Here is a 27,742-nt window from a genome sequence, read left to right on the forward strand (position 1 = left end):
GGGTAAGACCCCTTCCCTATATGCGTAAGGGCCCCGGCCGTGATTGCTCTATGCGAGAAACATAGAGAGAAAAGAGGCCCAGCCAGGCTGGCCCGTTCCCATGTTGGCAAACATCGCCTTGTTCCCCACCCAGGGTAACTAGAAGGATCCCGATGTTCTTATGGGGCATTGGGGAAGGGTACGTGCAGCCAGGTACAGACGATGCGCGGCACTGGATGAAATCCCTGCCGCCTCTGTATCGGCGGTTCACGTACACGGTTCAGCGCATGGCAAGATTGGAATGGGTCCCCTAGTGTCGCTTCTCCGACACAACGTGGAGAGAGCAACAGAAGGGGAACGTTTGGTTACGTATGTAACCTCCGTTCCCCGAGGGAGGGAATGACACGTTGTGTCTTTCCTCCACCATGTCGCTGAACCGAGCCACTGTTGTGGCCGGGCCATTTCCGGCTCCTCAGAAAAATCCTGAATGAACTCCCGTATTTGCGCCGCTTAAATACCCGTATGTCCGGGGGCGGGACATGCAAATACTGGCTGCCAACTCTCATTGGCCTTTTTCATAGATCAGAGGTGGATATCGGCGCTCAAGAGAGACCCCCAGTGTCGCTTCTCCGACACAACGTGTCGTTCCCTCCCTCGGGGAACGGAGGTTACATACATAACCAAACGTTCTCAGTGCCATTAACTCAGCATGGAGTCCAGGTTATCAAGGGATAAATGACCTCTTCCTGGGAAACGCTAATCAGAGCTCCATCTCTCACCTACTGGCCGATGATTATGTAAAAGAAGGTTACGCCTGAAAATCGCTCTATATATTAATCTTTGTGGACACCCACAAACACCTCTGCACCTTGGATCATTAAATGCCACTCAAACCATATTTTTGTGATGGGATGATGGAAATAGGATTGTTTTCCATTATATTAAATAAGCAATAAGTAAACTTTTTCCAATGTCTTAACAAAGACTGTAATACAATTGATTTCACATTTTTAAAATTTGGGATTATGATGAAAGTCTTTTTGCAATGATGACAAAGTGCCAACAATTCACACACAATTCATTAATGCATTAATCTCGTTCCAAGTTTTCATCTGACCTCTAGAGTACAAAAGTAGATAAAAGAAATCAAGATTTTTGATGCAACAAACATTATGTAGATCATAATTCATGTACAGCACTTTCATTCAGTTCATACAGAACTCCCAAATGTTTTCATTTATCATTTTTCTTAGTGAAAATGTTTATGCCACTAGGAAGAGCGGTCATCGTGTGGACTTCCATCCGAGTTCTCAGTCTCTCCTTCTGATATGGCCTGCATTGGGGCTGTGTAGAGCCGACTCCGCGTGCTATAGCGGCTGCTGTTTGCCGCAGGTGGAATTCTAGATCGTCCCTGTCTGGAAGCAGCTGACATGGTAAGTGTTTTCGGGGAGAATCCCTCACTGTTAGCTATAGGAAATGGACTCGGAAGGGGATCTCCACCGCCAGGAGAATCCTGTTGGGTTAAGGAGGTCTCCTCTGGTTGCCTTGCAGCCTGTAATAGCAGCTCTCCTTGAGACTTGGGTGCGACAGGGCTCTTCAGGATCTCTATAGCAGACATGCGATAACTCGAATCTGAGCGACTACCCTTCTTCAGCAGCAGGAGTTTGAACTCCTCACTGGACGTGCTGGACTTTTTGGCACTTCTGTAGATGGGTCCTGAGGCTCGCTGTGAGATGTTTGGAGGGACTGAGGCAGCAGGGATGACCAGGCAGTAAGGAGGATTACAGACAGGGGCTGTTGCAGGTACAACACCAGGTCGACTTTTTACACTCAGCTCCCTGAAACTTTACGTCCGAGCACTTTCCGTTTAGATCTGATATAAATTGGGTGATAGGAAATTTAGATGAAATATGTTAGAAACATACTGAACACAAGTACATGAAAGCAGATTCTTCAAGCAACGCGAGCTCACTGTGTCATACTGCAATTCATAACACAATGAAAGTATGCGTTGCATTATCAAGGTTGTCGTAAGGGGCGCTATAGTGGAAATTTGCATAAACTGTCTACTTCTCAATAATAACGCATCTGGTTTTATGGCTCAAATATTTGAAGGTAACTCTATCACCACCTTTAGTACTGAGGTTTTTTAATCGCCACAGTAACACAAGAACACACATTCATGTACAACCAGACTGCAGTTGGCCAAGCACTCGCATCTGCATATTGTGTATAATATTCTTGCCATAATTCTATACATATATTACAAGAGCCATGTCAGGATCAGTTTCCATGGTTGAATTCAATGCCAAACAAACTTGAATCACCAAATCCATAAGACACAAGATTTTTCATTGACTTGTATGATAAAACAATCAGGCTTACCTGTGTATCATAGCAAACAGATCTTCAGTTGTGCGTAGTTTGTTGGGAGATGGAAAAACACTATCATCATCATCATCATCATCATCATCATCATCGTCATCATCATCATCATCTTCAGGTTTAGAGTCATCGGTCAAAGGAGATGTTGAATTTTCACTAGGAGTAGACTCTGTTAAAATTCAAGGTAACCCCCAAAGATTTAGTATACAACATGACAGTACTACAACATGACAGTCTATTAAGAAATAATGTATGTGTATCAGCAATTAGACCAACTACAGAAAAGTACAATCTAATTTCTGCTTTGTGAAACTAGAGGATTTTTCGATTACCTTTGCTGAAGTAGTCCTCTGTTTCTGGTGTTGACCCTTCCTCCCTTATGTCCTCTGAGGCACTTCTGGTTGTGATACCTGATGTCTCATAATCCTCCTCTCTGCCTTGTACATCGCTGATTGTGTAAGTGTGCGATGCCTCTTGAATAGAAACAGGCACTTTGACAGGACTGTTGCACAGTACAAAATTGCTCCTCGGAATCTCACTGTAAGCTGGGGGTGGCATTGTGCTGGCCAAACACAGGGGCTCTGTTGAAGAGTCTGGCTGTGTTAGTTGATGAAGTACTTGTTTAAGTCTCTCTGGTGAAAATGCCAGTTGCTCATCTTGGTACTTTCTGCTCTCTTGTTCTTGCTGAGACCTGAGCATCTCAGAACCTAGAGACTGAGATCTGGTTAAAGGTTCATCTTTTTCAGGAGTAGGGTCTACAGGTGTTCTGAAGGCAGTCATCGCCCAGTAAGTACCAGGACCAAGCTTTTCCTGTCTTACTCTCACCTCCTCTTGGGGAAGAACAACATTGTCTATCAGTGGAACCTGCGACTCACAGAGCTGCACTGCTGGGGGTTTGTAGGCTGGTGGTTTCCTGTTGTACCTGTTGCGAGAGGATAGGGGATCATTTACTATGGGATACCTGGGACGAGCTGCTTGATTAACACTGACCAGATCATACCCTTTGTTTCCATCAACTTGTCTACAAATAGATCGCAGTTGCACAGATCTAAGAACAGTTGGCGTGATGGCCAAATGGGCTGAACCGGATTCCGCACTTGCTGCACTTTCTGTAGAAGATGCGCCAGCAGCATTGCGAGCTTCTGCAGCAGCAGCTGCAGCTATTGCAGCTTTCTGCTTGTTCTGGTGGAGAATGTGCATCTGATTCCTGTGAGGAAAGTTCTTGCTGAGAAGAGCACTAAGGTCGAGCTGACTGGGGGGTATGGTCTGGAAGTCAGTTTCTCTCCTGCCTGAATCTCTAACAGAAAACTGTGGCTGTTGGAGGGAACAAAGTGAGGATTTCCTTTCAGGTACTTTGGGTTTTCTCTTGCCACTGGTTGGGGACAGCTGTCCTGGAAAGAAAGCGGAGGGGAAGGAAGAAGTAGGTGTCTCAGATTGGCTTGAATATCCACTAGAAGGGGACGCTAACCCTGCCAGTTTTTCAGGGGAACTCAGCTTAAAGTCTCCCTCAGGCGGAGGAAGAGTTGGGGAAGTAGGTCTGGACCTGGGTCGACGGGCTTGCACTTCTGCATTTTCTGGTGACTTGATGCATTCAAGAACAGTTGCACCTGTAGCAGCGCTAGAGTTGGACAGTGACCTGTAAGGGTCATTGGCTTTCAAGTCATTTTGGAGCCAGAGATCTGCATAGTCTGCTTGCACAGCACCTTCATCCTTGAAGGAATGTGTGTCTGAGGAACTGAATGGAGAGGAGCAGTCGAGTATATCTCTAACGTTCTCCACTCCCCATGTGCCAAGTGACTCGAGACCTGCAGTCTCAATGTTCCCTGCAGAACCAGCTAAGTCCAGTTGCAATTTCATCTCTCTGGAAGACAAGGGCAGTGGCAGCTCGCTAGTAATCTTTGGTTCGTTCTGCTCTAGAACGTTCACACTGCTGCTTGTTTCCCTTAATGAAGAGATACGTTTTGGTGGGAGTGGCTTGGCCTTTGGTTTTCTTAAAGAGAGACACTGTCTCCCCAGTGTCCTGGTGGCACTGTATTCTGACTGGGAGTATTCACCAATGACAGGTGCTATATTCCCACTTGGGCCACAGTCGGGGTCGATGGCTGCATAGTTGTAGTAGCTTCTGCTATCTTTAAGACCACAATCAAAGTGCATGGAGGAATAGAATCCTTCAGTGTCAACAATGTAGTGTGTCTCTGATTTCCCAGTGGAAAGTTGTTCACTGTAGCTCTCGTACGTTTCCCCACTGGAATAACTCGGGCAGCTGACACCACTCTCATCCTCTCTGGAATGCTTTGGGCTGAAGTCTTGGGGGTAGAGCTGATCCTGTATGTCCTGGGTGCAGTTCCACTCACCATCACTTGCAGTGCTGACCCCTGCATCATCCAACTGATCAGTCGCTGATGAGGTGAAAGAATTGGACCTGTGCCCATGTCCTTGTGGCTTGTCCATGTGGTAGGGGTCAGTTATAAAGCCAGTGGTGTCATCAATGACATGGGAGCCAGTACTGAGGGAAAGTTCTGAATCACAGTGCGAGGATCCAGTCAGGGGCGGCGAGGCAGCAGCCGGGATAGTCTCTGATGTCTGCGATGGGCATGTGGAGCTGCTTCCACTCCAGTTGCCACTTGAGGACTGGTGGTCATCTTTATGGTCAATCTGGCTGCCAAGCACTCCTGTAGTTGAGGCAGAGTGGATGGGGCTGCTAAAAGTATCTGAGCTGGAGGAAATCTCACAGCTCCCCATATCAACTTTGCGTGGGAGCCTGGATCTGCCTCTCTCAATCCATGCATGGTCAGGACTCCCAGAGTGCTGCATATGCTTGAGACTTCCAAACTGGAGCTCTGGCATGGTCTGGTCGTCGGTACTCTCCTCCTCATCCTTTGGGATTCTCTGTCCTGGGACTGGCAGAAAGTCCTCAGCCTCATAAGGAGAGAGTTCCTCATCTTCCTCTTCATCATCGTCATCATCATCATCATCATCATCATCACTGTCATCTTGGTCCTCATCTAGAAGCCGTCCACCTTCACGGGGTAAGCTTCTAGAACGGATGCGCATAGCTGATGCTGCAGCATACACCGTATCAGAACGATCCGGCAGGGAGGTGATGTTTCCTGTTGAATGTGAGAGAGAGGCTGGAATTCCTTGACCTCTCTGGGCACGAATACGCCTCCTGGATGGAGCAGCAATCAGTAAGTCATCTGTCTGACAGCCAGAGTCCTTGGTGTGCAAAGCTCGGCCGCTCAGACAGGGCTCCTCATGCCACAGTGACTTGTGTGGGTTGGCATGGATAATCACTGTTCTCTCTCTAGCCACAGGTGATTCATCAGAGTCTACAGGTAAATCAGATTTATTTATTTTTTTAATATAATTGTATAATAAATATTTAATAAACTTTACTCTACTAAAAGGCTTTACATTTGAATTTATTTCAATTTACAGCCATTGACGAACTGAAACTTTAGATAGAAAGTATAATTTGGCCATACCCATGTCTTGCTGAACTCGTTTGGGGATACCAGTGATCGTTTTTCGCCTCCTGAGTTTCCGACGCCTCTGTAGAACCGATTGTGAGTGAACAAGAGAACAACGAACACTGGCTTCTCTGTCAAATCCAACACCTGTGGAGAATGAGGAAAATATACTCCCTCAGAATTAGGTAAGCATCTATCATGGCAATAACGTAACAGTGAGACAGCTGGAAATTATGTTTATTTTATAACCACAATCTGCTTAGTATATTAATATCACATTCTCTTAAAAAGCTTAATATGTTTAAAATCTTTCATTCCTTGATTTATTATTTCATTTAAATGAAATTAGCATATAATAGATTGTTTTATTTAATTTTTGTAGTCTGTATTTCTCAAAGGTATAATTCACCCCAAAATGTCATAATTTACTCATTCCTAATGTTGTTCCAAACATGTATGACTTTCTTTATGTGGAACACAAAAGGAGATATTAGACAGAATGACAGCCTCAGTCACCGTTCACTTTCATTTTATGGAAAAAAGATGCCATGAAAGTGAATGGTAACAGAGTAAACATTCTGCCAAACATCTCCTTTTGTGTTCTACAAAAGACAAGAAAGTCATACAGATTAAATTTTTTTTTGGATGAACTACTGTATCTTTTTAATTGTGGTCAAACTCTAATGTAAAGATTCTTTACCAGTGACATTGATGGGAATGATACAGGACGAAACCACATGAGAGTCATTCTTCATTCTCTCTTCTGGTGAGGGAAGAGGCAGGGCTTTGGACCAATTCGTCTGTTTGTCCAGGGTGTTAGCGACGTTGGGAACTGGACATTTAGGCCTGTGGCTCAGCACTGGTATTTCTCCATCTGTCTCCTTGTTGGTACCCACCTAATATGGGATGATGTTACGACTGTTATTCAGAATAAGACTCAAATCAATTCATGCACATGTAATGTAAACAATTTAATGTAAGAATACAATTTTATCTACAGGACAAGAAATCTATATACACTGATGAGCCAAAACATCATGACTACTCACAGGTGAAATTAATAATGTTGATCATCTCCTAACAAGACCACATGTCAAAGTCTGGGTTGATTAGATGATAAGCAAACAATTAGTTCTCATGGTCAAAATGTTGAATGCAGGAGAAATCAGCAGGAGTACAGACTTGAGCGACTTTGACAAGAACCAAATTTTTATGGCCAGATGACCGAGTCAGAGCATCTCTTTAATGGCAAGGGTAGTGGGGTGCTTCCGGTCAGCTGTTGTGAATACCTACTGACAGTGGTCCTAAGAGGGACAAACCATAAATCCGGCAACAGGGTGTTGAGCGCCCAAGACTCATCGATGCACGAGGGCAACGAAGGCTATCCCATCTGGTTCGAGTTGACAGAAGTTCTACACTGGCACAAGTCATAGACAATTTTAACGATGGTTACGGTTGTAATGTGTCACAACACACAGTTCATTGCACCCTGCTGCGTATGGGGCTGCGTAGCTGCAGATCGGTCAGAGTGCACATGATGAACCCTGTCCACCATTGAAAGTGCCCACAATGGGCACGCGAGCATCAGAACTGGACCTTGGAGCAGTGGAAGAAGGTCGCCTGTTCCGATGAGTCCTGTTTTCTTTTACATCACATGGACGGCCATGTACGTCATTTACCTGGGGAAGTTATGGCACTAGGATGCACTGTGGGAAGACAGTGGAGGGCGTACGATGCTCTGGGCAAAGTTCTGCTGGGAAACACTGGGTCCGGCCATTCAAGAGGACATAAGTTTGACATGTAACACCTACCTAAACATTGTTGCAGACCAGGGACACCCCCTTCATTTAAATGGTATTCCCTGATGTTAGTAGTCTCTTTCAGCAGGATAATTCGCCCTGCCACACTGCACACATTGTTCTGTAACGATTTGAGGAACATGATGAAGAGTTCAAGGTGTTGCCCTAGCCTCCAAATTCCCCAGATCTCAATCCGATTGAGCATATATGGGATGTGCTGGACCAACAAGTCCGATTCATGGCGGCTCCACCTCGCAACTTACAGGACTTGAAGGATCTGCTGCTAACGTCTTGGTGCAAGATACCACAGGACACATTCAGGGGTCTTGTAGAGTTCATGCCTCGCCGAGTCGGCTATATTTTGGCAGTATGCAGAGGACCAACAGCATATTAGGCAGGTGGTCATAATGTTTTGGCTAATCTGTGTATATATGTAATAGCAGAGACATTTTCTATGTTGATAAGAAATGCAGAGCAAGGGAAAAGGGCCAGATAAGAGAGGAGAATACAGCAGATGAATGAAACATTGATTTTATTTGTCTGGCTTCGTGCCAGAATGTATTTCTTTAGAATAAAATAATTTCATGTAAATGTATAAAATAATGACCTTCATTAAGGCTAGGTTTCATGGAAAGTGAATAAGCCAGAAAGAGCACAAAATCAGGGAATAAATACACAAAAGGAACAGGAAAGTCTTTAAGAGTATAGCATAGACACATACTCAAGGACCAAACGCAGTACATCACACAAATGGCCATTTTTATTTACATTTGTTGCCAGGCTGGGACTGATTTGATTTTTATAAGTGAAATGAGACTTGTATCGGCTACTTAACTCTCCTTTAAGTTTCAATATACAAAAATCTATATATCGTCCCAGTTAATATTATGTTTTTGGCTGATTCTGCTAATAAATATGAAAATACCCTTTATTATCTTTAATAGTTGTATTATCATTAGAATTTACTGATCCATGCAACTTTGCCAAAAGCAGTGAAAAGATGCAACAGAAAAGAAATGATATTTGAAAAAGTCATGAACAGACATTAAATATTTACATTTGGATAATTATGTTAATACAGGATGGAAAAACTGAAAATGTTAGTAAAGTGTTAGAGGGAAGATGATACTTGGAATATGAATCTGCGAACTTAAAGGGGACAAATTACCTTTCTAATCCAGGGTATGAAGTAACAACACTGAATAGGGGAGGAGGATCGTGAGCGCTGGTACTAAATGAAACATGGAAAAATACACAACTAAACAATGATGTATGAGAACAACAACAACAAAAAATAAATCATGTCAAATTAATCAAATTAATGTCATAAATCAAATATGGAAAGTCTGATGTGATGTTTGTTATGTATATGGAGTGTGCATGCTGTCGGGGAACAGTGACGACACACACACACACACACACACACACACACACACACACACACACACACACACACACACACACACACACACACACACACACACACACAATGAGACAAAATAGACATAACTCTGACTAGGAAGTCCGCATTGGATCAACAGATCAGATTTCTATGAATAAACTTATCAAAGACTTTGTGTCTGAATCTCACCGGCTGAAATAAAAGGGTTCATTTTAATACAGAAGGAATTTACTGAATTTGATTGTTGTATTGTTATGGAGGAATTCGATTTGATATGATATCCAACCGATGTCCTTGATGAAGCCTGTACTTCAAAAAAGAAAGAACAAGGTCATGAGACCTGCTTTCAAATACTCTAAGTAATGATGCCATTTACCTATCTGAGAACTGGCTTGAATTGAGCCTCCTTGACTGGCCTCTCTCTCTCTATATATATATAGTACTGTGCAAAAGTTTTAGTCACTTGTTCTTCTATTCTAATCTTTTCTATTTGCAAAAGTCACATTTGGGAGTCTAACATTTATATTTCCTATTGACACTAAAGCTGAGGATATAAATAACCATCTTAAGACAAATGCTTTTGTGAAACATCTTATGTGCCTAAAACTTTTGCACAGTACTGTGTATATATACCGATCAGCCACAACATTAAACCCAACTGCCAAATATTGTGTAGGTCCCCCTCGTGCCGCCAAAATTGAGCCAACCCGCATCTCAGTCTGGCCGTTCTCTGTTGACCTCTCATCAACAAGACATTTCCGTCAACAGAACTGACGCTCACTGGATGTTTTTTGTTTTTGGCACCATTCTGAGTAAATTGTAGAAACTGTTGTGTGTGAAAATCCCAGAAATACTCAAAACAGCCCGTCTGGCACCAACAATCATCCATGTGATTATCTAATCAGCCAATCGTGTGGCAGCAGTGCATAAAATCATGCAGCTACGGGTCAGGAGCTTCAGTTAATGTTCACATCAACCATCAGAATGGGGAAAAATGTGATCTCAGTGATTTGGACCGTGACATGATTGTTGGTGCCAGACGGGCTGGTTTGAGTATTTCTCTTTTCCCAAAAATGTCCGCTTTTATATTGCATGCACTCAATTATTTTATTTTTTTTGTACGTGAAATCTTTGCTGATTTTAACAGAGTAAAAGTGACAGTAATGATTATATTGTTACTGACGATTAAAAATGAGTATTAGCTGAATAGAAGTGATTGTATATTATTTTATTGAAAACCCCCTTTGAAAGCCATGTATCAAATATGATAAAACATAAATATGATACATCGCCATAACATGACATTCCATTCATGCCCAACACAAAAAGAAATAAATAATTGATTCTTCGATTCTGACATATACTTTTTTATAAGATATATTTAGTGAACTAATATTTATGTGTATTGTCATATATGCAGCCTGCTCTGTCCTTATAAAGATTAGTTTACATTAAAAGCTATTATGATATCATCTTTCCATAAGTTCCTGAGACCCAGCCATTTTTAAAAGAAAATCTTTTTTTTATAAAATGTTCCTTTTTAAATGTCAATATAGTGTTTGGTGCATAAACAATATGAAATCAGAAATGATAAAAAAAATAAAAATATTTGTTCATATTGTATTTGATGTGCTGAATTGAACTGTGATACATTTCAATCCATATTTATAGACCAAGGAGAGTGTTTTATGAATTTACAACTAATTAGTAGTAGTTATAATGTAGTACAACAGGTGGAAGTGGTAGGCCCAGCAGTTCAGACTTGGATGAGGCTTTAAATCAAGGAGCAACTAGTGGGTTACTGAGATAATCCTGTAGTACCATCCCATAGGACTGGTCTGTATTAGTCCTCTATGGGTTTTTTCTGTCATGTATGAATCTCCTCCTCATATATTAAAGGTTGTGTATCTTACCAGACGTGAGTGTCGGCCCCTCTGCTCGCGCCTTCTGAGTTTGTGAGTTGAGGGGTAGGTTGGCATGGGCGGTGCCACCGATATTGATATGGTGACCCGACCACGCTCCCTGCTGGTTGAACGCTGACGCTGCTGCTGGTCTGTAAGACACACAGACACACCCTTTAGATCACTTTTACCTCAGTGTAAATTGTAGTATGAATTATACCAGCTATGCAATATCATTAACAGACTGCCAACTGCTACCTAAAAATCTGTAGTAGGCCTATAAAGGATTTGTTGCTTACTGCCTATGTCTAATCAATGTCCTGGTCCCTATGTAATGTTCTGTTTAATTGGTGAAAGTAAATTTGACTCAAGAGAGAAATAAAAAACACAAGTTATACTTTGAAGTCTTCATTTGAACTTGAGGGAGGGCCAGATCAAATTTCATCAGTGCAACACAAGAGGGCAGCATGAATCAGATGTTCAAGAAAAACTATTTACTCAGATTCTGCCGCTTCTGTGAGCACCTAACTTCAAATTGACTTATTTAGTCCTTAATATTTAATGAGTCTATGCTATTTTGAGGTTTGCCTGCAAGAAAAATTGCATCTGTTTTGTGGTTATGTAAATAAGGTTGAGAACTCAACGTCTTCACAAGAAAAGTCTTTAAATATATAATGAGAATGAATGAGATTTCAAAGGCAAAATCCAGCTAGATACCACTGACTATCTCAGTTGCAACAAATATAAATAAAATATGGTGATGGTAACCAAGTAATCAGATGAGATAGTTTGATGACAACATAAATAATAAACTCCAGGGTCATAATTCTCAGCTATCCTAATCCGTCACTTATGTGGCCCGATCTGTCCGGATCTATCATTATTGCACCCCTTGGCAAGCCAATGAACCACAGGGGGAATCTGATACTGCTGTGATTTGTTCACCCAACAATGCAAATTCTGTCAACATTTACTCACCCTCATGTTGCTCCAAACCTGTATGATTGTTGTTTTTTCTGATTGGATGAGAGACTTTTCATGAACACTGATGGTCTGACAGCATCAGCACTCGGACGCTTCACTGTGTGTGTATCACTCCACTTGTGTTCGTGCTGTTCTAAACTAAAGTGTAAGAGTAGTGCAGATCTGTTAAGAGCTTCAGTTTGTCTTTTTCTTTTTTTACATATGTTAGCCAGCAGGTGGTGGCAAAAATAATTTCTGTTTGTAATATGAGCCAGTTGGTTGACGTGAAGTGAATCCGTGTCAGCTAGTGTTTACATAAAACAGCTCTTCGTGAACGCTTGTATTACTACTACACTAGTAAAGCTATGAAATTGTTTTAAACGGCTTTAAATGAACAACTTCAGCATTACGGCTCATCACAGCTGAGAGACACAACAGACTGATTAATTACACAATGGATGCTGTTTAAAATGGCAGAGGACATTGCGGATTCTATAGTGATCGACTCTTGCCCACCGGCTACCGCGAAATAGGGAGAAATACCCCCCCGCTTGGACGCTATTTTTCCACTGAGAAAGCTTATCTTCAGAAAGCTGACAGCATCTCTGCTTGGGAGTGGTAACAGGTCTCTCACTCTCTCTCTCTCTCTCTCGCTCTCTCTCTCTCTCACACACACACACACACACACACACACAAACACTCACACATCCTTGTTTGTCCAATAACTTGTAAGAAACAGCACAAGCCGTGATACTATATCTGAAGTGACATTTTTGAATTACTAACAAAGGCTTGAACGCATCATTTGGTTTGAACCAGCAACGGAAGATTCCATCGCGTAAGAAAGTAGTTCCATGCACAAATGCGTTTTTATGACCGTACTCAAATGTATTTGTTCATTGAACTGTTGTATATAAGCAATATCACACTCGCAATTGTGCTGTATGGCCCAACATCAGCACTGCTGTGATTACCTATGACACTCGGCCTGCGGCCGAATCACAGCAGTGCTCATGTAGGGCAATATAGCACTCTTGCTCGTGTGATATTGCTTAAATATCCGATTCCCCATTGCTTTTCTTAACGGCATGTCCTTATAAATCAGACGTGCCTCTAGGCGCTCGCATAAATACTCAAATGAAATGTATGTATTTATTTAATGTTCGTGTGTCTTGTTTTCATTGGTTCATTGTTTGATTACTTTGTTATCAGTTCTAGTTTGTCATTGGTTTTAGTTTATTGTCTTGTTATCTTGTTTAAAGTTCTGTTTGTTCATTGGCTTATATTTCCCCATGTCTTGTGTATTTAAACCCTCATGTTTGCCATTGTCTCTTGTCTAGTATTGATGTTAGTTTGTGTAACAGAGTCAAGTCAAGTCAAGTCAAGTTCATTGTCAAGTTTCAAGTTTATGTCTAGTTTAGTTTACGTGTCAAGTTCATGTTCATGTTCATGTTCATGTTCACTGGTGTAGTTGGGGTTTCTTGCATAATCATTTTTTTGTAAAGAATCTGCACTTGGGTTCTACACATCGTCTTCGTCATTGCCAGCTAAAACGTTACAATACATTTTCTAAAAGTTCAGTTATGCGTGACAACAGTGTGTAAATGCTGTAGAGTCAAACACACCCATCTCTAATTTGTACAGACATCACTTATCCTGTGTGAATTGACAGTAAATTTTACAGACGTCTGCAGTAATAATTACTTTACGGACATATGTCTGGAAAACGAATCCCGTCCGAATAGGGCTGTAGCCATGCTTCTCGTCTGACCGATGTTGAAATCATTAAAGCTGTGCTTAACATAGCAGCAGTAAAAAGTCGCTTTAGCTTTCTTTACCTAATTAATTGCAATCGTGCGCAATATTGCCTACTTCTGAAAAATATGAAATAGAACAAGTCCATTCAAAACCAGAGGGTGAACCATGGCACTCATAATTGAAAGCGATCAACAATGGAATCATTAGAATTTGGGTGGGAGATTAATGTAAACACAGATATCAGATACGAGTCGATGTAAACAGGCGAGACAAACAAATCGGATACAGTCAAAAGATCTGTGCATTACAGTGTAAATGCAGCCAAAAAGGATGAAAAAGCACCATAAAAGTAGTCCATTTGACTTACGATACAACAAACCCAAATAAAGCCACTATTCACTATTAATTATTACCTCCAGTGAGCTGTAACAGCTGCGATCAGATCATTTGGACTTGTTTTGTAAACTGATTCAAATATCTTAAAAAGATTCAACTCAAAAGATTGATTTGTTCACAAATCAAAGTTGGTCTGTTGCTCACACAAAGCTATCATATGACTTCAGATGACCTGAACACATGTATTATGCACAAGTCCTATAGAGGATTTTTACGATACTCTTAAAATACTTTTATAGTGCTTTTACATCCTTTTTTTTTACGCTTGAGCAGTCAAGTCCCCTTTTTTGTAATTGCATAAAAAAACGTGGAAGTACATTCTTCTATATTTCTCATTTTATGTCCCATGAAAGAAAGAAAGTAATTTGATTTGTACCAACACGAGGGTGAATCAATGATGACGATTTATTTTTGGGTGAACTGTTCCTTTCCTTTTATAATGAAAAGCATGTAAAATAAATCAAATGACCATTCTGACACACCACGGTTTGGAACAAAATATGTAGTCCAACAGATCCTCTGTACCTCTGTGCAGTGCCCGCAGGTTGAGCTTGGCATGTCGGTGTAACTCCTCCAGGCATGGTGGTCGTGTACACGAGTGGAACAGATTGTGCTGCTGATGCCATGGTGCCAGATAGTGCGATGTCAATTTACTCTCAATGTCAAGATTTGATACAGCTAGAGAGAGAGTGAAAAAGACAGAGAGAGAGAGAGAGAGAGAGAGACAGAGAGAAATGACAAGGTCAAAAAAATCAGCTTTGTAGAGTTTGAGCAAGCGGAATATCTTCCGAAATAAATGTAGCCCTGTGATTTCCCAGATGCGCAAAATGCAGATGAAATCAAATTATCCAGTCCTCTGGCCAGTTAATAAAATGTCCTAGTGTGATTATTTAAACCTAAATACTGCCCTTTAATTGGGCCTAAACAAATAAATAGTCTGCATGTGCTGCACACTTCAACGTGAATGTGTGAAGTCGGTCGCTCAAACACTAAAAACACTGTACCATGAACATTGTGTAGCTCTGTGTGTGCAGGTGACAGGGAGCAGAGTACTCGTTCAATTTTAAGCAAGTGTAACATGCATACCATATGTATTTAATTTAGTGCTGTCATTTGATTAAAATATTTCATTGCGATTAATCGCGATTAATAGCAGATTTTGAAAGTGCTTCAATTTGACTCTCTATATACATATTTTCCATTCAAATTGCATTTAGTTCCTTCTTAGAATAGAAACCATGTAAAAAAATTATGTATAATTAACATTTTCCAAAAAAAGTATTCCACAATATAAAGACAGTATTGGACTTAAATAGAGCCAATTCAAGTAACATTAAAACGTTTCCCTAAATATAAGTGACTAAATGAAAGAAATAGTCCCCATCGGTTCCCATCATTCTACAGAATATTAATTGTGGCTATTCACAAGTCGCATTCACATGATTCACACCATTTTGAACATCTAAACTTGCTTCGCTCTGAGTGTTGGATCTGTGCACATTAATGATACTTAATCAGAATCGTCCGGTAAGACCGAAGAGCTACAGAGCACCTGGCAAATGCTGATGCTTCACTCTAGCGAGCAGGGGTGGACTGGGGAGTGAAATGAGCCCAGGATTTTACATAGCAACTGGCACAAAAGTTGTTGAGAGGGGGGGGTGGGGTTTCGTTGTCCTTTTCTGCATATCGGTGCCCCCTTCGGCATATTGCAGTGCCATTGTGCCGTTCTCCATAATGCGGCGGCTCATTTAAACTTATCTTGCCCATTTCGCCCACCGGCCTGCCCGGTTCTCCCGATGGCCAGTCCGCCCCTGATCGGCCCCAAAGTGTGTCGGCCCACCGGGAAAATGCCCGGTATGCCAGATAACCAATCCAGCCCTGCTAGTGTGTCACAGTTTCACAGGTCCCATCTGGCATTGATTTGTACAGAAAACATGGATAAGAGGTTCTTTCTCCATCACTTGATCATTGACATGGAATCACTTTTGTGTGTGTTTGTGACGTGTGCATCAGTGACCCCGGACACATGTTACGGCCTATTCCAACCAGTGTTCAGAACTCACATGGAGCAGAATTAAATATCAGAATCGAATGTGATAATCGGTAAATGCATTCATAGAAAAACGCATTAATTTCGATAGCTCTAATTTCATAAATATTTTGTGGTTTAAGTATGTAATGAGTGAACTGCTAATCCGGAGGTGAGAAACTACCATCAAAAAATCTGAAATTGAAAGGGCTTTAGTTTAATTTTTTGCCAAAATAGAAGCTTGATTTATAAAGTGGTGACAGAAATGTACTACTACTTTTTATTAAAATGATTATTATTATTTTAAAGCAATATCTCAAGCAAGAACGCCGTTATTATCCATGTTTGCTTTTATACTGTAATTCTTATTACTGTTATTTGACAAATAAATAAACAAATAAATTACTCCAATGTTGTGTTTTAGATTAAACTGTGAGGATGTGATATAAACACTTCATTTGATCAAAATAGTGCAATGTTAAAATTGAATTCAACTTTAAAACACAGAATTCACGAAAACACAAATAAAATAGATTTCATAGGGCCTTAGTAAAATACATACAGGCAAATATACAGTACAAATAAATATTGTACATTTGTTAATAATATACAAATATACAAAAAAATAATTATCACTGATATATAAAAAAACATGTCACATATATCAACACATGACAGACAACACAGATCAAAGAAAAAACAGCTTCATCCGTATTTTTCCCTCCACCTATTTTTCCCAGCTTCCTGTCTCCTCATCTCCTTTATAAAAGGAGCATCTGCCCATCAGTATTCAATGTGCAGGGGTCCCCTTGAACTATCCAGAGTCATCTGTATCCAAGCAACCCTTCATATCTAATTTACAATGAATTAGCAGATCCTCATCAGGCTGTGATCAGCAGAATAATAACATAAATGCATTTCTTGCCTTAGAAGACCAGAGATACAAGGTGAAGGGCTGATGATGATGATGATGATGATGATGTTGGATGCTTAGTAAAACACTGAATTTTAAAGCTACACACCTCTGTTGTGTGTAAACAGAACAAAAGACTCAAATCCTTTATAGGAATATGTTTCAGAACAGAAACAGCTTCTTAAAGCTAAAGTACACATTTTGTTCAATGTTGAAACTTTCTCCTATCCCAACTTATTATGCAGAGACAACCAAGCTATAGGTAGGTTCCCTGTGCGTGTGTGTTTGGCATCAGGTAACCTGATATAACCTCCTTTTCACAACTGTCAACTAGTGTTGATGAAGGAGGCAGTTGAAGAAGTACCCATACATTTTCAGTCTACAATGGCCACAAAAGTATTTGGACTCTTAAGCCAGACTTAAATTCATTTAGTCGCATTATATACCAGAAGCACCAAACGAGGTGGCATCTGCAAACAAATGATGTTCTTTTCTCACAATTTTTAACTAAATGTAAACTATATATCTATCTTTAAACCTCTGTGTATTATGTTGTATTTATGTTCAGCTTTTCAGCTTTTAAGTAACTGTAATAAATTTAAATCTAAATAATGGTAACCAGGTTTGGAAAGCTTACTTTTAAAAAGTATCCCACTACAGATTACAGAACACATGCTGTAAAATGTCATTTGTAACATATTGTTAGATTACTCAAGGTCAGTAATGTAATCTAAATACTTTGGATTACTTCTTCAGCACTGGCAGATCACTTGTTTTGACTATAAACAAGTACTGTCATGTGAAAAAGTATTTGCCCCTTCCTGATTTCTTCTATGTTTGTTTACTTTTCACACTAAATTGTTTTACATCTTCAAACGAGCAATAACGTAAAATAAAGGCAACAAAGGCCACCTGAAATACCCTTTTCAAATATGTACATATATATTCTTTTATTGAAAGAAAAAAGTTATCCAGCACCTATATCTCCCATGTGAAAAACTAACTGCCCCTTAAACTTAATAGCTGGTTGTGCCACCTTAAGCAGCAACAACTGCAACCCAACGCGTCCGATAGCTGGAGATTGGTCTTTCACAACGCTGTGGGGGAATTGTGGCCCACTATTCTTTGCAGAACTGCTTTAGTTCAGCCACATTGGAGGTTTTTCGAGCATGAACTGCCTGTTTAAGGTACCGCCACAGCATCTCAATCGGGTTCAAGTCAGGACTTTGACTAGGCCACTCCAAAACTTTCATTTTGCTTGCTTTTCGTGACCTAATTTGTATTAAAAGACTTAATGGAATATTTGCACATTTCTGAAATCCTATAGGCTATAACTGAAGAGCCACTTGTGTCATTTTTGGACCCCATGTGACCCACATTAGGTTTTCGACCATTGAAAATGGAAATAAAAAAAGAAAAGTTTGCTCTGAACCAGAACCAACACACACACATATTTGGATTGGATTACCATTTCAGTAATAGACCAACCTATCTCTGGGAAAAAATTTTAATAATAACACTACCTTTCTAAGGGTACTTTATTGACCTGGAGTTTTGCACCAAAATCATTGGTGAAAATTTTGACCTTCCTCTCCAAAATAATAGATTTCTCAGTAAATATGGATCCATGGCATTTTATGTTTTGGCTTTGATCATCATTTATGTTTATCTGTCTTCAGAAAAAGTATCAATTTAGAAATGTAGTTGATTTGACACAGAATATCCCAGCTCTTGGAAGAAGTGCTAGCGAATTGGTGTATTGATTCAATCCCTTCCTCCCCACCTCTTTTTTTGGATGGTGCTGTAATAATGTGTGAAACAGTGAACAGACTCTATTGCTCAGCTCTGCTGTTCCTCTCCGTTCTGGCCCGAATCATCAAGAGCTGATGCTTATGCGGCACATACATCCGTGACCTCTACAACGCACGCTCCATAATCATTCAAACTGCACTCTGAAATGATGGACAAGTCATTCGGTTTTAAATGAGTTCAGCCAAAGAGGAGGTATGTTGTGCATATGACACTACAAACTTTCAAATGCAAAATCAGCAAATGTTTTCTATTTCAACGCTATTCAAAACTATAAGAGATTCTGATTCACATAAGTAGTCTGGTGCTTGTATATTCCTCTATAATAGCACCAGAATGTAAAGCCAACTGAGGTAAAGCTTACGACTCATCAGATGAGGGTCATCTTTATTATTGTTCCCACATAGCTGTCGCAAGTACTGTACTTAGATCACTACTCTAGTCTGAAATCTAGTTATCTTACCTGTTATACCTGCTCTCTGACTAGCCCTCTTCCTCTCTTTCAAGCCACGTCCAGGTATCTTCTGCGGAGAGTTACCCATCTCTCCCTGGACTACTCATTCAGAATGAGGGAGTGAAGCATACTGATACTAAAGCAAAACTGATCTGAAAGAGCATCTCTCTCTCTCTCTCTGTCTCTCTCTCTCTCTCACTTTCTCTTTAATTCTGTCTCTAGCAGGTGCATAGTCAGCAAAGTGAGTTAGGACCAGACTGTGCCAGCAGAAAGGCAAAGTACTGGCAGATCACTAATTAGAACTGAAAGGTTATAAAAACCTTTCCAATTACAATAACATCATGGGACTACCAAAATATAGCCGTACAGGACAATATATTGATAAACATCTAGCCTGATCTCATTATTATTTGTAGGTTTTCGCACACTACATTCAATCGTACATTTTTGTACTTTTGAATAGACGCTGAAACGTACAATATGGATGTATTGACAGCATCTAAAATGTAATTAGATTTCTTTAGAATCTTAATTTCTTGTGTAGTTGTAAAGTTACATTTTTACTGTTTTATGGCATCGTTCACAAGACAAGTGAGATCCAATAACCATTTTTTGATGTTACATCATCACTGATGTAAGTGTCGCAACGCTTAAATGAGTGCGGGTTACAACCGCTATAGTGAACGGAGACGAAGATTATTGAATAAAGACTTCAATTTGGGTCTGTTCCTCACACAGATATATCATATGGCTTCTGAAGACTCGGATTATAGTGCACAAATAAAATAGATTTTTCTTATGATTGTATTTTGGTGCTTTTGTTGTATATTTTATGGTCATTTTCTTTTGAGCCGAAGCATATACAGAAAACTAATTTTGTGTCCCATGGCAAACAAAATAGAAATTAAATGAGTAATAAATTTACAGAATTTTTACTCATTTTAAAATGTTAAAGTTTAGTCTTGGTTAAAGTTGCATAATCCTTTGAAACGAGTTGATTACGTTACGTTAAATCAGATAACTGCGTCAATTGGGTTAAATAAATTTGATGGCATTGAACATTTTATTAATCTGGTGTCAATGGTGTGATGTTAAAGGGATAGTTCACCCAAAATCTTAAATTCAGTCATTGTTTACTCACTCCTGTGTTGTTATAACCCTACTATATGACTTTATTCCTTTTTCTTACTACAAAGGGAGAAATTGTGAATTTTTTTTCATGCTCAGTGATGTCATACAATGGGGGTTTATGGTGACCACCTCTTCAAGCTTCAAAAGGACACAAAAGTATAATTCAGAAGTCTAATAAATTATTCCACGAGACTCATTATTGTTATGAAAGCATATGATAAGATTTGATGAGAAACAAACTGAAATCTAATGTATTATTTAGCGAAAATATTCACTGACCGTTGATCTACTAAACATGTCTGAAGTGTTTGTATTTAAATAATTGATGCATTTCTATGCCCAGCCTTAGTTTTTTTAACTGAGTACTAGGAGATCAAACAGAAAAATAGAGGAGAATACAGGATGCCACATTTACACCGAGACTTCAATCATGAGTCTCTTGGTAAATAAATAAAGGGGACCTGGGTAGCTCAGTGGTAAAGACGCTGGCTCCCACACCTGGAGTCACGAGTTTGAATCCAGGGTGTGCTGAGTGACTCCAGCCAGGTCTCCCAAGCAACCAAATTGGCCCGGTTGCTAGGGAGGGTAAAGTCACATGGGGTAACCTCCTCATGGTCACTATAATGTGGTTCTCGCTCTCTGTGGAGCACGTGGTGAGTTGTGTGTGGATGCCGCGGAGAACAGAGTGAAGCCTCCACACGCAGGGTTGGGAGGGTTACTTTTGAAATGTATTCCACTACAGATTACAGAACACATGCTGTAAAATGTAATTTGTAACGTATTCCGTTAGATTACTCAAGGTCAGTAATGTAATCTAAATACTTTGGATTTTTTTTTTACTAGTTTTGACTATAAAAACTCTGCCAGTACAGTAAGACAAAATACACATGTTAAAAATACATTCACTGAAAAACCAAAATATCTTATGCAGTCTTGTTTCTAAAACAAGATTAATCAAAATTATGTTGTTTTAAGGATGTTTTTGATATTTTTACAAGAAAACAATACAAACATTATTATTAAGAATATGATTTTTGCCCTAATATCAAAGGTCTTACTAGAAAAGGAGATATTATGATCTAACGTGAATTTTCTTGATAAAAAATATGATCGTGTCTGGTAACATGCATGTAAAATGTCTACAATTAGCATTTTAGCTTAGCGTAAAGTTGACAATTTACACAAGGTTTATTTCTATTTCTTCTGCTCCAAACTGAATTCAAATGTACTTCTCTGTCTGCTCGTATGAATGTAACACATCATAAGAAAGTGTTTCACCGCTGTTCAAATGCACTTTGGATCACATCATTTATATGTATAAATGTTTTCCATCTGAAAGTACTAAATATTAAATTAAACAAATGACAATAAAATGCAATCAAAATACTTTTTGAATGTAACTGTATATATATTCTGGAATATAGTTACTTATATTTTGTATTTTAAATACATAATCCCATACATGTATTCTGTTACTCCCCAAACCTGTCCACACGCGCTACGTCTCCGTGGTAACGCGTGGTAACAAGCCACGTGATAAGATGCACAGACTGACGGTCTGAGACGTGGAGGCAGCTGAGATTCGTCCTCTGCCACCTGAATTGAGGCGAGTCACTACGCCACCACGAGGACTTAGAGCGCATTGAGAATTGGGCGTTCCAATTTGGGGAGAAAACAGGAGGGAAAAAAATAAAAAGTATAAGAAAGGAATATAAGCATATAACAACACAGGGGTGAGTAAACAATGACTGAATTTAGATTTTTGGGTGAATTATCCCTTTAATGTTTTTTTTTTTTTTTCAGATCTATTCAATAATTCAAAGATACATAAAGCAATGTATACAAAATAATGACTAGAATACACCACTTCACTGATAAACATGCTTTCAGTTTTTGTCCTAAGTCATTTTGATATTCACAGAGTATATCAAGTACTCTCATTAAAATCTGAAATTCCCCAAAAAAAAAAATGCTGGCATGAGTAGAGAACAAAAATATTATAAAAATGTAAATAAAATAAAAAATAGTGAAATAAATGCATTTCAAAATATTATAAATATATATATATATATATAAAACAACTTTTGTCAATGAAATCAGTCATGTGGTGTAACCAATGTGTAGGTAGCCATTTGTTTTTTATGTTGTCAAAAACCATAACATTTATGAAAAGGCTAATTTTGACTAAGGTATGTGGTGTAACCCTAAAAATTCTTGATATCCTTGACTCTAAAATTCATGATAATCATATATATATATATATATATATATATATATATATATATATATATATATATATATATATATATAAATAAAATTAAAATAAAATAAAAAAGTTTATATATATATATATATATATATATATATATATATACATATATATATATATATTTTTAACGAAATTTTTTATTTTTATTTGTAATTTTATTTATGACAAAGTTGTATACACACATGTATTTGAGTTGCAAGGAATATACCTTAACACCTTTTACTTGATGGTTACACCACATGCATTTTTAAAGTCATAAAATGATCATTATGATTATTATGATTATTTTTTTTTATTAGAAAATGCTATAAATGCTTTTCAAAAATGTCAAACAAAATTGGACAAAAAAGGTTACATTTCCACAAACTTGACATGTGTGTTTTAAACTAGATTTTTGACTAGATCTCATTTTTTAACCTCGGAAAAGCTTATTATAAATACAATAAAATCAACCCATTAATTCCATGAATTCAAAATGAATGAATTCAATAAGTATTTGTAAACATACGTCCCTAAAGTTGTTCATACGCTAAACGATTACGTTGTAGATGCTGTCAATATCTCAATATAGTCACTTTACATAAGAATACATATGAATACTTTAAGGTGACTATAAGTAAGCCATTTATAGGTTGATTTCCCAGTGCTTCCCAGCTCCATATTGGTGAAACCATTAAGAACATTTCACGCTGGAATCAGCTGATGTACAATGTAAAATCTGAAGCAGCAAATTTAACTGATAGCCACTGCATAAGGACAAGCATAAAACACGACATTCTAGAAAACAAATGAATAAATAAATTCCACAATTAGACTGTGACCAGTTACAAATGTCTTAATAAAGAGGATGTGTTCTCTATCAAAAACTCGCCTTTTATTAATACAGATGCACTAGTCATTAGCAGTCAGAGCGCTAGCATGGTTGAATCTAGGTCAAGCTTGCCTAGCACACAGACACGGTTGCTGATATCTTGGTGGGGAAAAATCTCATTTTTGATTGAACTATTTGGTAGACTTAATTTTAAAGCACTTAACAGCATTAAACAAGAAACATGAGACAAACGAGTGCAGTGGATATGGAAAATGTGTAGTAACTGATCGATGTTAAATATATTTGTATTTACAGATGAAGACGGACTCTCTGTTTCTCTGATGGTAGCTGGGGACTCTGTCTCACAGCTGGTGCCTCTGCAGGAGTGCTTAATACCCACTGATATACACATCGCTATAGTGACGGCCTGTGAATTTGAAGTCTAGGCCTTCAATTTGACTCATGGTGTTAAGAAAACACAGTTTTACAATGAATATGACACCCCCTATGGACATCATACAATACAGTGCCTTACATCACAGCCAACTTATAGTACCAAAGAGACTACTGGCATTTCAACAACGCTCACAAACTAAGACAGAAAAGCCACCAACCAAAACATGTCATAATATTAAATCGTGAATTTTAATAAACTTAAATAAGTCCACTGTAAGCAATTGACAACTTAAACTTTTGAAAACTCAAAAAACGCATCACATCCCATTTGACACGCTCTTCTAACTACACCACTTCATGCAACATGATCACACAGGAAATAGACATGTTGCTTTCGACTGTTCATGTACTCTGAAATCGACCCATGATGCTGAACCACTGCCGAGTGCTATTTGCCATCAGACATTTTTGCATTAATTCAAATGTGTTTACCTTCTATGGCACTACTGATAAGGCATTGTGTGAGCTACACCCAAAATACGTGGGAATCTGCATGTAATCCCATTCACATAAAGAATGGTTACTGCAATTCATTGCACTTTCACTCTAAAATAAAATTTTTACTCCACTAGGGCTGGGGTTTGGGATAGGCTGTTTGGTTACTAAAATATGCATTTCTGTTGACTGTTTTACATAGTTTACAACTAAAACTACAACTCACGTTTGGTGCCCCTCTGTGGACATTTCACGTGGAAACTGGAGTTCACACATACCCATATGTTTTACTTCCAGTTTTGGCCACTGGGGGCAGTGATTTAAATTTTGGTAAGCATAGATCGATTTCAGCTAAAAAAACATTTGACCTACTGTCACCAAGTGAGCTTGTTTACATGGAAACTAGAAAGATGATTTTAGCAAGAAAAGGGCTTAAGGATGAAAAGCAGCGTTCCTTTTGTACATGCACCGTGTTCTCTTTACTCCCGTATATATGCGGCTCTGTCCATAAACAGCAATGTAATTTCTCATCACTGCTTATGTAAATAACAAAAATGGGATCAGAGGAAGACTATTTTGCTAGTTGTTGCTGTGTTTGTTTTCCTAATTTTACGTTGTGATCTGTAGTGGAATTGTGCTGTAATAGTGGGGTTTCCCTCTTATGTCAAACTCTGGGATTCCCCCAGTGTACTTCAGTGCACATATGTGGACGTGAAGGACACTAGTCATTATTTCCAATTGGTGTGTATAAATGGGAATATTCTATAATGTGTGTTTTTACCTTTTACCACTGTACTCCCACAAATGTAAAAAAAAGTTCTGCTGCGTTCAAGGAATATTCCGGGTTCAAATCAAGTTAAGCACAATTGACAGAATTTGTGGCATAATGTTGATTGTCACAAAAAAATTTACTCGTTCCTCATATATATATATATATATATATATGTATATAAAAGAGAAAAAAAGCAAAAATTGAGGAGACAGTGAAATGGTGAATGGGGCCAATTTTTGGAGGGTTTAAAGGCAGAAATGTGAAACGTATAATTTTATAAAAGTCCTTACATAACCTTTTCTGTTAAAATGAATGTATTAGAGCTGTAAACTAATTTATATGGTCATCTTTGGGTTTATGGCGCTATGTTGTCATGGCAACGAAGTTTTAAATTAGAGGTAACTTTACAAAGAACATTGTAGTGAGCGATTTTTTCACACTAAAATTATGTTAACACACATTTTGTTTACGTCTTGTGACTACTTTTAAAACATTGAGTATTTTAATGTTTACGAACTGGCCCCATTGACTTCCTTTGAAAGTCTGTAACCCATTTTTTATTGTGCTTTTTAACAAAGAATAGGAGGGATGAGCTGAAATGAGTTTTTATCACATATCACCACCCTCCATGTATATTATGGGTCTGTGATAAGATTTAGTCTTTAGATTTGAGGGCAACGTGGCTGGCTGACGGGTGAGGAACAAGGGGCCCTGTTGAGACTTGACTCATAGACCTTTACAAATGAGCCGTAGCAGAGTCACTGAAGCGTGAAGACCGACCAATGCAATGATGTGACACATAAATATATAAACATCTGGTTGAATGATGATCAAGCACAGATTTTCGAATGCTACTTATTCATATAGATTCCTTTTTTTAGCACTATCATTCAATCTGAGCCATTTTCTCCTCAAATAATAGAGGAGAGTAATACACACAGATTTCAGATAGAGGATAAGATAAGCAGATCAGATGACTGTAGTGTAGATGTAGGGCAGCTCTCTCACTCTGTCTCTCTCTCTCTCACACACACACACACACACACACACACACATGCACACACACAGACAGACAGACACAACCCTTTAATAAACTGTTCCCGAGTTTTAGAGTCTAATACGGATTGTCTTAATCTAAATCTAAATTTGTCAAAAGTACCAGTTCATCTTGGGACAATTTTTTCTTAGACATACATTTAACCCCCCTCCCCAACTCGCACTCACACGCACGCACGCACTCACGCACTCACTCACTCACTCACTCACTCACTCACTCACTCACTCACTCACTCATTCACACACACTCACTCATTCACACTCACTCACACACACACTCACTCACTCATTCACACACACTCACTCACTCACTCACTCACTCACTCACTCATTCACACACACTCACACACTCACTCACTCACTCACACACTCACTCACTCACTCACTCACTCACACACTCATTCACACACACTCACTCATTCACACTCACTCACTCACACATACTCACTCACTCACACACACACTCACTCACTCACTCACTCATTCACACACACTCACTCACTCACTCACTCATTCACACTCACTCACTCATTCACACACACTCACACACTCACTCACACACTCACTCACTCATTCACACACACTCACTCACTCACTCATTCACACTCACTCACTCACACACTCACTCACACACACACACACTCACTCACTCACACACTCACTCACTCACACACTCACTCACTCATTCACACTCACTCACTCACACTCACACACTCACTCACTCACTCATTCACACACACTCACTCACACACTCACTCACTCATTCACACTCACTCACACACTCACTCACTCATTCACACACACACACACATGCACGCACGCACGCACGCACGCACGCAGTGTCCAAAATGAACACTTGGCAGTCACCAAATGAAAGTAAAAATGGCCTTTTGTGAGTAAATAAAAGTCACATGGTAAAATAGACAAAAGCAGCTAAATAATCCCATTGTAATTAGAACAAAAACATTACATTTTAAGAAAAAACAAAAACAATAATAATAATAATGCAAAATACTGTTTCAAGGCAGAAAAATGTCCTGAATGTTCTCAATTTACTCGTAATCGGCAGGTTTGGAAATATGTTAATTTTGGACCCTGCACAACACGGGAGAGACCGTGCTACACAGATCTCAGAATTTCTGTAACTACTGCAGGAGATTAGACACAATGACTTAAAAGTAGACTGCAACTAAAGCATCCATGACAAAGCAGGGCAACAGTCAATCAGTGTCGCCAACACTGTAATTCAGCATGCAACAACACAGCATTTTACAGTTTTAACAACAGCATGCTCCAACATGTCAGACCAAACACAGACAGAGACATCATCACTTTAGCAGGTTTAACTTTTCTAGTATGGCAAGATCATTCATTTATATTAACCTTTAGGATTTGTTGAGATTGAATGCATGCTCTTTATGTTTAGGATCCCAGTGCTATGTGTGTAAAAATAATAGTAATGCTGAATTTAACTTTAATTCTCCTTTTAAATTCCATTTATGTGTCCCTATGACTAAATCAAAACTCAGTAGATATACATTTATCAAAGACCAT

At 39.0% G+C, this 27,742-nt stretch overlaps 1 protein-coding gene across 1 annotated transcript in view; it reads right to left on the reverse strand.

Moving 5' to 3' along the window:
- Positions 1-1,249: 1,249 nt before the first annotated feature.
- LOC127625750 (actin remodeling regulator NHS-like) overlaps positions 1,250-27,742 on the reverse strand; it is an 83,789-nt gene continuing 57,296 nt past the window's right edge. The window contains 9 exon segments of the mRNA XM_052101115.1: positions 1,250-1,818; positions 1,821-1,852; positions 2,365-2,533; positions 2,697-5,693; positions 5,850-5,981; positions 6,535-6,730; positions 8,802-8,864; positions 10,949-11,088; positions 14,579-14,731. Coding sequence (XP_051957075.1) covers positions 1,250-1,818; positions 1,821-1,852; positions 2,365-2,533; positions 2,697-5,693; positions 5,850-5,981; positions 6,535-6,730; positions 8,802-8,864; positions 10,949-11,088; positions 14,579-14,731 — 4,451 coding nt within the window.

This window comes from Xyrauchen texanus, chromosome 32 (assembly GCF_025860055.1).
Source record: "Xyrauchen texanus isolate HMW12.3.18 chromosome 32, RBS_HiC_50CHRs, whole genome shotgun sequence".
Classification (NCBI taxonomy): domain Eukaryota; kingdom Metazoa; phylum Chordata; class Actinopteri; order Cypriniformes; family Catostomidae; genus Xyrauchen; species Xyrauchen texanus.